This window comes from Chelonia mydas, chromosome 4 (assembly GCF_015237465.2).
Source record: "Chelonia mydas isolate rCheMyd1 chromosome 4, rCheMyd1.pri.v2, whole genome shotgun sequence".
Classification (NCBI taxonomy): domain Eukaryota; kingdom Metazoa; phylum Chordata; order Testudines; family Cheloniidae; genus Chelonia; species Chelonia mydas.
Window position 1 is genome coordinate 45049575 of NC_057852.1, and position 13962 is coordinate 45063536.

General features: G+C 45.9%; 1 protein-coding gene across 1 annotated transcript in view; it reads left to right on the top strand.

Annotated features, from left to right (window-relative positions):
- HSPA4L (heat shock protein family A (Hsp70) member 4 like) overlaps positions 1-13962 on the top strand; it is a 61446-nt gene that overhangs the window by 20533 nt on the left and 26951 nt on the right. Inside the window, exons 4-8 of the mRNA XM_037897175.2 lie at positions 6751-6873; positions 8160-8259; positions 10865-10998; positions 12015-12259; positions 12344-12420. Of these exons, the coding sequence (XP_037753103.1) occupies positions 6751-6873; positions 8160-8259; positions 10865-10998; positions 12015-12259; positions 12344-12420 (679 nt within the window). The remainder of the gene's footprint in view (positions 1-6750; positions 6874-8159; positions 8260-10864; positions 10999-12014; positions 12260-12343; positions 12421-13962) is intronic.

Consider the following 13962-nt stretch of genomic DNA (forward strand, 5'->3'; position numbering starts at 1 on the left):
CAGTCAGGTGTGTGTGTGCAGCCATAAGATTTTTCCCTTAGCAGCATCTGTCGGGTTGGCGTGGGCACCCCCTGGAGTCGCACTCAATATAGAGCCTTGCTGACCCCGCATCCCCTCTGTTCCTTCTTACCACCTGTGACCGTTAGCTGAAAAGTCCCATATCTCTTGCCTTGGCAAGTGCCGTTAGCAGTGTCCATTGTTCAAAGTTGTTTATCTCTTAGTATAGTTAGTATTAGTGTTAAGGTTTCTTCTTTGGGGGTCCCCCCCATTGGTTCCCCAGCACCGTGGCATGCTGCGGTCCCCCGGGTTTAATACTTGTGAGGTCTGTGGTAAACGCATTCCCAAAAGCAACCGGCACACTTTATGCTTGAGGTGTCTCAGAGAGAGTCACCAGAAAGACCAGTGCAGGATCTCTTGCGGGTTTCGCCCTAGAACTTTGAAAGACAGGGATCAGTGTCTCAAAGTTCTGCTGATGGAGGCCACACTCCGGCCCCAGTCAGACCCTGGATCGGGGCACCCCGTGCCTAGCACGTCCTCCTTGGTGCGGAGCACCCTGACACCATCGTCCCAGGGTCTGGAGGAGAAAGGACTCCTCACGAGACTCTGGGCACCATCACGGCTCCTCCTGCATGCAACTGGCGGGCAGGCACGGGTCACAATCACCGGCCAAAACCAAGGAGCTGGCCATTGTGGGACCCTGGTTGGCCCACAGGACTTCAGCCACTTTGCCCACGAGGGTCGCATCGACTCCTGCCCCGGTGCAGTTCAGTCCGGACCCGCCCTGCTCGCCAGGCCCTCGGAATAAGCAGCTGCAGTTCCTGTCGATCCCAGAGGCATTTAAGGTGACACAGGACTTGTTGCGCCTCCTGGCACAGTTTTCCCCTCCAGGAGGGATGAACCGCTGGCATCAGCCTGCCCCGGAGTCCAGTCAAGGGGGAAGACAACCGTGCTGCTGTGGCGCTCACCATCTCTACAGCACCCCTCTGGCGCCAACAGCTCAGGAGTGGGAGCCTAATCGGTCTCCTAGCTCCTGACGGTTGGTGCCTCGCAGCACAGCTCCTCCATGGTCTTCATTTTCGGAGACCTCAGATAGGAGTAGGAGCAAGAGGTCGAGGTCGCGAAGGGATTGGCATGCCTACTCAGCACTATGGCCTCTGCAGTGGCCCTTCTGGATGCCATGGACCTTCCACCAAAGCCAGGGACGAAGCCAGAGGTCACATTCAGCAGAGTCGGTAGCATCGGCTACCTTTACTGCCCTCTGCCTCTCTGGAAGCTCCAACTCCGACGCTGTCCAAGGTACCATAGCTGGCCACCACGGCACCGCCGTAGCTCATGTCAACACAGTCAGCTTCGGCACCTTCGCCGGTACCATCAGCACCAACTGCTCCGGCACTGGTTTATGCCGTCCTGGCACCATGGGGCACGGCACTGTTCGTTTTGGCACCAGCTCGGGAACCCCGAGGCATCATGGGACCCCATGGGTGTGGAAGGAAGGGAACAGTCTCCCCTTATGAGGGTCTCTTCCTCTTCCTCCCCGGACGAGGCATTGGAGGACAACAGGGTTCTGCAGCAGTCCCTGGAGGACAACAGGGTTCTGCAGCAGTTGTTGTGGCGGGTTGCCCAGGGCCTGGGCATTCAGGCAGAGGAAGTAGTGAAGGACACGGATCCCATGGTGGATATTCTTGCCCCCTGTGGACCTGAATGTATCGCTCTGCCTCTAATAAAGACTGTTACTGTTACAACAAAGACTTTGTGGCAGACCCCAACCTCGTTGCCCCGACACCTAAGCGCAATGAAAGATGCTACTTTGTGCCGTCCAGGGGCTATGAGCGCCTTTATACACACTCCACCAGATTCCCTGGTCGTGGACACTGCCAACCAGCACGAGCCTCCCCGAAGAACCCAGGGAGGTGAAAAGACTCGACCTTTTTTGGGAGAAAGGTCTAGTCCATTGGCAGTTTGCAGCTCCATATTTCTAATCAGTAGGCCATTGTCAGCAGTTACTGCTACAATACATGCAGGGTAATGGAAAAATTCGCAGTGTTCCTGCCACAGGACTCCCATGGCGAGTTCTCAGACGTGGTTGAGGAGGACAGGCTCATTTCCCGAGCTTCGCTGCAGGCTGCTGTGGACGGGGCTGATGTGGCTACTTGGGTGATGGCTACCAGGGTTGCCGTGAGAAGGGGCTCCTGGCTCTAGGTCTATCATACGAGGTCCAGCAGACCATTCAGGATCTAACCTTTTGGGGGTTTGACACTTTTCCAAAAAGGCAGATAAAAGGCTACATAGCCTGAAAGACTCGAGAGCCACCCTCAAGTTGCTGGGTCTCCACACCACCACCACGCAGGCATTTTAGGCTGCAACCTCCTCTGCGGTTCTACCAACCGCTGAACCAGCAGGGCGGTTCACGGAGGAGAAACAGGAGCGGCAGGAAGAGGCCGCACCCATCCTCAGGCCAGGGCTCTGGCCCACCCAAACCTTCATCTGGCCAGAAGCAGGCATTTTGAAGGTGCAAACGAGGACGGCGCACCAGTCGTTGGACTGGATGCAACCCGCCTTACTTTCTTGTCCTGACTGTCCCCTTTCTACCATGTGTTGGCCTGTGTCACATCCGACATCTGGGTGCTCCGAATGGTAGAGAGGGGCTACACCCTCCAATTCTCTGCCCTTCCACCCCCTTTCTCCGTCCCTCTTTAGGGACCCTTCTCACAAGCAGCTCCTCTGCAGGAGGTGCACTTGTTCCTATCGCTGGGAGCAGTGGAAGAGGTTCCTCAGGAGCTGAAGGGCAAGGGCTTATATTCCTGGTATTTCCTAATACCAAAAGCCAAAGGTGAGCTCAGGTCCATCCTAGACCTGCGAGAGCTCAACAAGTTCATGAAGAAACTCAAGGTCTGCATGGTGTCTTCGGCCTCTGTCATCCCTTTCTTGGATCCAGGGGACTGGTATGCAGCCCTCGACTTAAAGGACGCATACTTTAATATAGTGATTACACCGTCCCACAGAAGGTACCTCAGGTTTGTGGAGAGCAATAAATACTGCCAGTTCACAGTCCTCCTGCTCAGCCTGTCAGGGAGAAAGACGCCTCGTGTATTTACCAAGTGCAGGCAGCAGGTACAGGTGTTCCCATACCCCGACGACTGGTCAAGGCCGCTCCAGGGCTCAAGTGGAGGCACAAGTTGACTTCATAAGAACGACATTCGTCAAACTGGGCCTTCTGAACGTGGGGAAATTGACTCTGTCCCCTTTTCAGCCGATAGAGTTCATAGGAGTGGTCCTGGACTTGACTCAGGCCAGGGAATACCTCCTGGAAGTGAGGTTTTAGGCCCTGGCGACAACAGTTGAGGTCTCAGGCAGTTTCCCACCACCACAGCAAGGAATTGCCTGAAACTTCTGGGTCATATGGCCATTTGTACCTATGTGGTGCAACATGCCAGGCTCAGACTCCGGCCTCTCCAATTGTGGCTAGCCTCAGTGTATCAGCCAGCTCGGGACAGGGTTGTGACTGCCTCGCCCGCCTTGACTCCCTGACTCCCCTTCACCAGTCCTCAGCCGTCCCTCTTGCTAGTGACAAATGCCTCAGCCTTGGTCTGGGAGACCTCAGGACACAAGGCATCTGGTCCCAGGCAGAACTCGCTTTCAGTGTCAGAGAGCTGAGAGCGGGGCACCTGGCATGCCAGACTTTCCGAGCCCACTTGACAGGGAGATCTGTATCAGTTATGACAGACAACACCACGGCGATGTTCTATGTCAACAAAAGGGGTGCACGCTCCTGTCCCCTGTGCCAGGAAGACCTCATGCTATGGGACTTTTGTGTAGCTCATTCGATACACCTCCAAGAGTCGTACCTCCTGGGAGTACAGAACGAGTTGGTGGACCGTCTCAGCAGGTCATTTCATGGCCACAAGTGGTCCCTATGCCCAGACTTCGTGAACTCCATCTCCCAACTGTGGGGCTTTCCCCAGATGGACCTGTTTGCCACGCGACGCAAAGTGCCAGCAGTTTTGCTCCTTCCTGAATCACAGCCCAGGCTCCATCACAGATGCGTTCTTCCTCTCATGGGGGGGTAGTCTTCTATATGCGTTCCTGTCCTCTTATTCACAAGGTTCTTCTTCGAGTGATTGCTCATGTGTATTCCACAATAGGTGTGCGTGCTCCCCACGTGCACTGGTGCCAGAAGTTTTTCCCCTAGCAGTACCCATAGGGGGGAGCGCCCCCACGACCTGCAGAGCGGCGCCTGCCTGGTGCGGTATAAGGGGGGCTGTGCTCCCCCCACCCTCAGTTCCTTCTTGCCACCAGTGAAGGTGCATCAGAACTGCTCAGCTCCAGCTTTGCTGCAGCTCGTCCCCAGAACTCTGTTCAGTAGTACCTGTAGTCAGCTAATGCAGTTAGTTTTAGTTAGTCGTTGAGCCCGGGCCGTGGCATGCCTCGCGCCCCAGTCTTTAATCGTGCTGCTCTTGTAGGCTCTTTATGCCAAGGATTGTCTGCACTGCTTGGGAGAAACCCATATCAGCGAAAGATGCAAGATCTGCAAGTCTTTCAAGCCCCGGACTAAAAAAGAAAGGGACATTAGGCTCAGGGCCATCCTGATGGAGTTGGCGCTGGCCCTGACCCCAGCACACGGCTCCAAACCGGTACCCGGCACCACGGCGTCCGTACGCGGAGACCCTCCGGTACCATCGTCCAGTCGGCACTGCTCCCCGTCTACGGGGCACGCCAAGAGGACCGGAAAGACTCCCTCTTCGCAACGGCACCGAGGGAAGTCTGGGACAGAGGCTAGGCCCATGTTGAGTAGTCCTTGATCCCCATTGGGCCCCGGGCCTCCGACTCATGTTGAGCGGAGTAGCCCGGCTTCTTTGGAGCAGGCCTGTCCAGATGCCATCTACGCCTGAAGCCCTCTAGGCAGCCAGGGACGTCATGTCCATGCTGGTGCCCGGAGCTCTGCCCATGTCAGCCCCACGCTCCAGAGGCAATCCGCCACTGGGATCACCGCAGTCGCTACTGGCTCAGTACTGGTCTCGGTCAAGGGAACGTTCCCGACGCTGCTCACAACCCAGCGACCATTCAGGGCTCAGTCCATGTGGATCGCCCTCAACACCAACCAGACTGTCTCTACAAGATCTACCCCTTCATATAAATGTCAAGGAACTCAGGGTGGTGCGACTGGCATGTATGGCCTTCTGCTCACACCTGGAGGGCAAGATAGGGTTCTCACGGACAACACGGCCTCGATGTTCTATATCAACAGGCAAGGTGGCGCCCGATTCTCTGCCACGAAGCTCTCAGTCTGTGGGACTTATGTATAGCCCACGACATCTACCTAAAAACCTTCCACCTTGTTCTTCAAGATACGTTGCTCGTGTCTATTCCACAGCCCACCCTCCTTCCCTTCTGTCGGAGTTGTCCAGCAAGAAGGAACTGAGGGTGGGGGGAGCACAGCCCCCCTTATACCGCGCCAGGCAGGCGCCACTCCAGGGGTCACGGGGGGGTGCTCCCCCCTATGGGTACTGCTAGGGGAAAAACTTCCAGCACCGGTGCATGTAGCGAGCATGCACACCTATTGTGGAATAGACATGAGCAACACATCTCAAAGAACACCAGTTACGGAAAAGGTAACTGTCTTTTCTCCTCAAGATACAGAGTGAAGAAGCTTCAGTGATATTGATAGCTCTAGCCTGGCCCCACCAGCATTGGTACACATCTCTTCTGGAAATGTCCGTGGAACCCCAGTCATCTTGCCGCTCCTCTTGGATTTAATAACTCAGAATCACGGCTGTCTCCAGCACCCGAACCTTGAGTCGTTGCACCTCATGGCGTGGAAGCTCCATGGCTGAACCCTGTGGAGCTCTCCTGCTTGGACCCAGTTAGACAAGTCCTTCTTGGCAGTAGGAAACCCGTCACCAAGGCTACCTACCTTGCCAAGTGGAAGAGATTTTCAGTCATCCCTGATGCTCACCTCTATATCACTTATACTGGACTACCTTCTCCATCTCAAGCAGCAGGGGCTGTCCATGTCGTCAGTAAGGGTTCACTTGTCCACCATCTCTGCTTTCTGTTGAAGCGGATCTTCTAATGGCCCACGGTTGGGCAGGTGTTTGACAACACCAATGAGAATTTGGAAACGAATATGCTTAATGCACAGTCATTTATTTGAAAGAGAATTATACAAGCAGTTAAGGTCACTTGGTATACCTTCTTTTATGTAAGCCTCAGTTCCTCACGCATAAATTCTCAGTAATTAATACAGGTTCCTCGAGGATTTCTGCACACACGTGTACCAGGCCAACTCAAATCCTTTGAGTGGAATAAGCAATGTGTAGCTATAGCATCAGTTGTTGGTGTTTTGAGTGCTTTCTGGGCTCATGGTGTGGTGAAAACTTAGAAAAAGATGTCACTGCCCAGAAAGGCTTGAAATCTAAACTAGACAAACTCTAAAAGAGAAATCCAAACGTGATTTTATCATCTCTGGGAGGACGTTGGTTTGTCTTCTGGTTTGACATATGACATGTTTGATTCCATCTTATTTTTAATACGTGGGTTTTTCTGATTCTGTTGGAAAGTTTTGAGAAAAGATTTAGAAAACTCTTGTCTAAAATAATTAGATGCACACCTACTGCCCACCTACAAAGTGGTTGCACTTAGGACATAAAGATCAAAGAAGTATTGGAATGAAACAGCCCATAAAACAAAACATTTCTTTGTACTGTGAAAATATTGATGTCTGCTTTGTAATTGTTTAATCTTGTGTTTCAGGTGCGATACCTGGATGAAGAGAGACCATTTGCAGTTGAACAGGTTACAGGAATGCTATTGGCCAAGCTTAAAGAGACTTCAGAAAGCGCACTAAAAAAACCGGTGGCAGACTGTGTGATTTCTGTAAGTTGTAATATATTTACCAGAGTTCTGCTTATGGGTAATTGTATATAAACAGTACATTATAATGGTGTGATGGTGTGTTAACTGGAAAAGAGCCATGTGAGGTGCTGCCAGAAACCACCCAGAAGAAAATAAAACTATAAATATATGCTGAAAAGCACAAAATATATTTTTAATATCTGATACCCATTCACCAAAAAACCAGGCAGATCTTGTGTAGAGGTTTTATACTCAGTGGAGATAAGAGACAGAATTTGCGTGATGACTTTGTGGTGTTCCTCAGACAAGCTCTAGTACAGCAGCAGGCTTCCTAACACATGCTGTAGCTACATTTTTGACCTACTGTACAAGAAGTGTAGACCAGAAGTGCCAAAACTTTGTTATTCTGAGGGCTCCACCTTCAGTTTTCCTTAAATATAAGAGCTATACCTAACTTGTGTATTTCTACAAAATCTCTGTTCTTTTTGCTTGTGGAACCACAATGTAAAAAAAGAGTTTTCATAGCACATTTTGGATGCCAATGTAATATGTGCCATACAAATAAGACACAGAACCTACCACAAAGAGCTTCTAATTTAAAAAAATAAAACAACTTTGGTTGGGCCTTTTTTGGGGGGGGGTCCTCTTATTTTTATCTTAGCTTCATTCTTCCTGCCTCCCTTCTGTTCTTCATTCTGATACTCTTCAACCACCCTGGAGTTAAGCTTCAGCTGTAGCTTCCTGTAATAAGGAGCCTCAGTCTTTGGAATTATTTTATATTTTTGTTTCTTATGTCCAGATGGCTTATGCTTTTGGGGTCAGACATGTCCTCGATTTGTTTAGAAAATGAGCCGAAATTTTACTGTGCTATATAAATGTTTAAATATTTTCTCTGTTAGTAAATAGTTAAACTAACTTTTTGTTAAAATCTAAACCTTGTTTCTTGAAATCTTATGCTATCTGGGATTTTTTTAGTGTTAAATATATTAAATGTAGTTTGTGTTTAGAAACACTTGTGCATCGTGCATCTGGACTGTCACTGATTCTGTAAATCTTGACAATGCAGGATATGTATTTGTCTTAATACCAGTTTGGATAATTGGAACTTGTAATGAAGTAACTTTTTAAAAGATTTAGCAATTTTAATCAGTCTTTATTAACTAAATATGATTGGTGTCTTAAATTTCCATGTTAGTCAAATTTGTGGAATTGTTTTGTTTTATGGATATATTAACTTTTAAAGTGAGCGTAGGATTTTGTGTGTAATGAGATTTGTATAATGGAGTACAAACTTTGTTTGAAAACAGGTCCCTAGTTTCTTCACTGATGCTGAGAGAAGGTCTGTAATGGCAGCTGCGCAGGTTGCAGGTTTAAACTGTCTGAGGCTGATGAATGAAACTACAGCAGGTAAATATGATACTTGCTAGAAGCAGACCAGGAATAAGTGTGTAACACTATTTTTAACAGTCTAAACTCTTAAACTTGGAAGATTGGATTCTGAATGATCATTACATAACCAATTGTGTAGTAAAAATATATAAAGGCACCTATAAAATATTGATAGTTTAGCTGTTATGCTTTTCTTTTCTGAAAGTCCAGTTAAAATATTACATCTGTAGTAGTGTTCTCCACTTAAAAAAAAAAAAACAAAAAACAAACAAACAAAACAAACTTTGGAAGGTGAGGGGTGTGGGTGGAGTGGTTTTTTATTAATTATTATTATTATTTATTATTTAATCATTAAAACCAGGACTGCTACGTTCCAAGAACCGTACCACAGGGTGCCTTTATGTCTGTGGTTTGAGACCAGATAGCTCTTCGTAGTATTGTTTAGTTTCAGGGAGATGGATGTGCTGCAGAAAAGATACTATTATATATACTCAATCCACAAATCAAGCCAAGAGTACTAGTCTGCATGCAGGAGTGTGACCATACCATGTTTCAAACTTTATCTAGTTTGGTGAAGTCCTACTAATGTATGGCTTAAATATATATTACAGTAGGGAGTCACATTTTTAATTTATATTTGAAAAGAAGAATAATTGTGTTGAAATGCTGATTACAGTAGTCATGACTGCCATGCCTTTATTAATAGACCATTAATTCTAAAATTTCATCATGAAAGATTACTATTCCTTATTTATCTGAAAAGAAGTTGTGGAAAACTAATTGTTACCAGTTTAGTCCCTCCAGTGATTTTTGGGAATGAAAGAATATTCAGATCTGTTTCTTCTCTATCAACAATGATGTAGCATCTGTCTCTACACTCCAAAGCTAGAGTCAGCACCAAATTTGTTCGTGTACTTTTGAAGTACTTCCCTCCCCTGGCAACTGGATCCATTATCCCTTAATTAACAGGTGCAATAACATGTGCATCTCTTGGTTATGATATGGACATTTTGTCAGTCTGACATCTGACAAAATACTTAATTCATAGTCATTATGAAGTCTCCATCCAAATCAGATTTTTTTTTCTCCCCCTCAGATTTAGGTACATATCTTTCTCAGTTTGTTATCCGGCCTGTCTCAGCCTAGAGTCCAATTATAGCATTTGGCACAAACACCCATTTGTATGAGTGAGTAATTTGCTCATTCCAGTTTTTCATTGCTGTATTACAAATTCTTTGGCCAGTCTGAGAGCTATGGTTGATTACAGCAAAAGGTAGATCAAATTCTCATTTGCCAAAAGAAGGGTGGCTGTGATGAGATGCTTCCATTATAGGAGTATCAAAGTAGAGTAAATTGTGTGGGATCCAGGTGGAGCAATTTAAATCAGTGACTTTTTTAGAGTAGGGAGCTGGGCTGGAGTGGAGCTGGGGACAGAGTGGGCCTGGATGGCACTCCTTCCTCACCCTCTCGTGGGGGTGGCCCCATGCCCTGCTGTGCCCTCCCGGATGTTCCTCCGCACCCCGGTAGGGGGGCATGCCCCACAGTTTGCGGACCACTGTCAATGGCATGTCCTTTTTTGAGTGATGTCCCTGTGGGTGCTCCACTTCAGGTGTCAGTGCGTCCCTGAGCCATCGATCAGAGAATTTTATCAGCAGTGCCTGTCTGGGTTGCGCATGCACCATCCCTATTTTGTGGTGCTGTTGGTGCCATATCCAGTGCAAACGACCTGACCCCCGCAGTTCCTTTTCAAAATGGATCTCATGGTGCATTCACCTCTGCTACCAACAAAACAATTTACAACCCCCAGTGGGGATCAGAACTCATTCAGCCAAATCTATAGCAACCTCAGTAACCTTTCTAAACAGTGTACCACTCATAGACATATGCAGAGCAGCTACCTGGGCCTCTGAACATATTCATAAAGCATTATGCAATTGACCAGACCTTAGGCTCTGATACACTGCTAGGCCTAGCAGAACTATCTTCAATCACTCAGACAACTCCGAAACCCCTTCTGTCCACAGAAGGGGTACTGCTCTACAGTCACCTGAAGTGGAGCACCCGCAGGGACATCACCTGAGGAAGAAAAGATTACTCACCTGATGCAGTAACTGAGGTTCTCCAAGATGTGTTCCCCCTATGGGTGCTCGTCTACCCACCATCCTCCCCTCTGCTTCGGAATTCACACTATGTACTCTACAGTAGAGAAAGGAACTGAGGGGGTCAGGTCACGTGTGCCAGACGAGGTGCCAAGGGCGCCGTGAGACAGAGATGGCGCATGTGTGACCCAGATGGGCGCTGCTGCTGAAATTCTCTGATCAGTGGCACAGAGATGCACGAACACATGAAATGGAGCACAGGGGGAAACCTCTAGAAGAACCTCAGTTATTGCACCAGGTGAGTAACTTTCTCTTATCTTTGTCACTTTGGAACAAAATCATTCCATGTTAACAAAGTGAAAATTTGTGTAGACTTTCAATACATATTATCTCAAGTTACTGTGAATTTTTGTACACAGTCCTAATTTTTTTTAAGAGCTTTAAGTTAACTTTTTTTTAAAGAAGTCTAAATTATTGAAAATTGCTTGAGACATCTAATTTAATGTATTTATTTATTTTTACAGTTGCACTAGCTTATGGAATTTATAAGCAAGATCTACCAGCCTTGGAGGAGAAACCAAGAAATATAGTCTTTGTAGATATGGGGCATTCTGCATACCAAGTTTCAGTTTGTGCTTTTAACAAAGGAAAACTGAAAGTAAGTTTATTTTTACTACATTGTTGCACCAGAGGCTAAGCAACAGTAGTCTTTCTTAATTTGGACAATGCTCAGGAAACTGTTCAGTGAAGTGCATTTCTGAATGGGTTAAATGTCATGCCTTGTGTGGGCAAACCTGTTTGTAGTAAATATGTATGAAAGGGTAGTAACTAATAAAAGCTTTCCTGCGTTCTAGTTATTAAATGACCATCCTTCATGGCATTTCTTCAGCAGCTCACTGTAGAAGGTGAATGCTTAGCCACACAACTAAGGAATCTCTTTGAGTATAAGTTAGAATTGGAAAGTCGGTGCATAGCCTTAAAGTCCCATCTTTTATAGACCAAGAGTACAATTATCTGATCTCTAACTGGAGAAGTCACAGTAGCAACTTCTCTACCTCCTCTCCAGTGTAAATGAAGTTTTGTTTAACTTTCTTGAGAAATGAAGTGGGCTATAGCTGAATTGCAGTTTTCCCAGACAGGCACTGAAAGGGAGTCGGGGAGGAGAGTTGACTCTTTGAATTCTAACTTAGGGATGTTTGCTAAGTACATTTAATTCAACGATTATAATTTTGTATCTGTGAGACTTTCTCCTTTCAAGATTGGGGTGGTAGTGGCTTAATTCTTTTTTATCCTAGACTACTTTTATCTTCAGTAACAAAACACAGTAGCTACAAAAGTTGTGTGAAAAATTAAAGTGCTCTGTGGTCTCAGTTCTTTTTAGATAAATACCCTAGGCATGCTGTGCTCTGAACAAGGACATGCATACCCAATGGAAAACTTAAGCAAGAAAGAGTATTAGCAGATTTTACTTTCTCAATGGAATGGCGTATTTTTACATAGGGAGATTGCAGCATGACAAGATAAAGATCCCAATTTTTCCTTCTGTATGTCCAGAACTGCTCAGTTCTATATGCCCGTAAGCTTCACGGAGTGGAGGGGAACATTTATGGAAAATGCTGATTTGGCAGGAGGTAGAGGATCACTATATACTTGACACATTTCACTTCTGTGCAGATCTTGGCTACTGCTTTTGACCCTTTTTTGGGCGGCAGAAACTTTGACGAGGCTTTAGTAGATTACTTCTGTGGGGAATTCAGGACAAAATATAAACTGAATGTGAAAGAGAATGCTCGGGCACTGCTGCGCTTGTATCAGGAAAGTGAAAAGCTGAAGAAACTTATGAGTGCAAATTCTTCTGACCTCCCACTCAACATTGAGTGCTTCATGGAGGATCTTGATGTCTCCAGTAAGATGAACAGGTACAGTACTGCATATTACATTAACTCCAACCAGAATATGGTGGTTTTAGTTCTGCCTGTAACGCAATATTTCTTCTTCTACAGAGCTCAGTTTGAACAGTTATGTGCTCCTCTCATAGCTAAAGTGGAACCTCCTCTAAGAACAATAATGGATCAAGCTAGTAAGTAGAAATTAATTCAGGGTACAATGTTTTGTTATCTGGCTCAAAAAAAAAAAATTGCTAAACCTTTTTAAATACCAAAAATAGTTAAAAGATGCAAAGCTAAGCACTGAAAAGTTAAATGTCAGTTAAGGTTGTTGAGGCAAGTTTAATTTGTCCCTCTTGCCATGTAGGCATTATGATATGGTTATGTGATTGCATAACTTTTCATGGGACTTTGGGTTCAAATATGGCATAATTTAGTATGTATCTCTGATTTATTGAGCACCATTCATCCTGAACAATGAATGAGGTGGGGTTCTGAGGAAAAAAATGGAATATAATCATGCAGTTAAGGAGTATCATTTTACTTGCACTATGGATACAACTGACCGAGAAACCTTAATTCTTGTGTTTCCTAATTTTTAAGTGCTTGACTTTGCAACCTTTAAACTTTTTAGCATAGCCTTTTATATGTGACTTACTTCTATTTTTCCTTTAATAAAAAAAAAATTACATGCTACTGAAATAACCTTCTGTGTGAATCATCAGAAGTGTTTGAAGAGTTGCAGTAGCTGCTTCACAACAGTGCTTAGTGGGACAGGGGAGCATGGTCAGTGCAGATGGAATGATGAGAATTTAGGAGAAAAGCCTGCAGTGTAAGCCCTGCAGCACATGTGAAAACTTTCTTTTTTGGGGGCTAAATAAATCTAGATGGATTTTCAGAGACAAAAAGGCCACGCTCTGATCTACCCCTAAAACATATTAAAAGTAAAGGGAAGGAAAAATTGTGAATATCTTTTGTGAGCTGACCTAATAAAATGTGAGTAAATAAATAATGCAAAAATGAGGAGAGAGAAGAGAGCCTGAAAGCTAAAAGTTGCCTGAGAGCATATTAGTCATGCCCATATGACGCAAATCCAGAACTGCAAATTTGACCTGAAACCACAAATGCAGATTGTTCACCATGTTTCTCGTGAATGTGTGTGGTTTTTTTTATTTCTGTATTGCAGCCAAAAAAAAATCAATTTCACCCAAGAAACCCTATCATTAGATTAGTCTTCAAGTGATTGTCCACATGGATTCTACTTCTGGCACACACGTACCCATGCACACAAGATCAAATTCTCTTGGCCAGTTGCATCCATTGGCCCTTCACCTGCGCCTTGGATACCCTCTCTCATGTACATTTCCCACCCCTCAAACATGAAGGCATAAAGAACAGAGCAGGCACAACTGTTCCTTGTTCCTTCTTACTGCCATCGCAGTGAGACAGAACCCCTACAATGGCTTAATTTCTGTGCACTGTGTGACTTTGCTCAACGTATGTGTGGGTATATTTAGTTTTCTCCTTTATACCTGTTGTCTTTAAAAACAAACAAAAAACCCCCAAAACTTTTTTTATTTTTGGGGATTTCTCCTGTTACTAGGATTTAACAGTTATGGCTGAAACAAAATCACCAGTGTTTAAAACTTGCCCCTTCCTGTCATGTGACTGTTCTGCTCAATGTCAAGCATTTGAAGTACATTTGGGGGGGGGGGGGCCTTAAAGAGGGGTACATC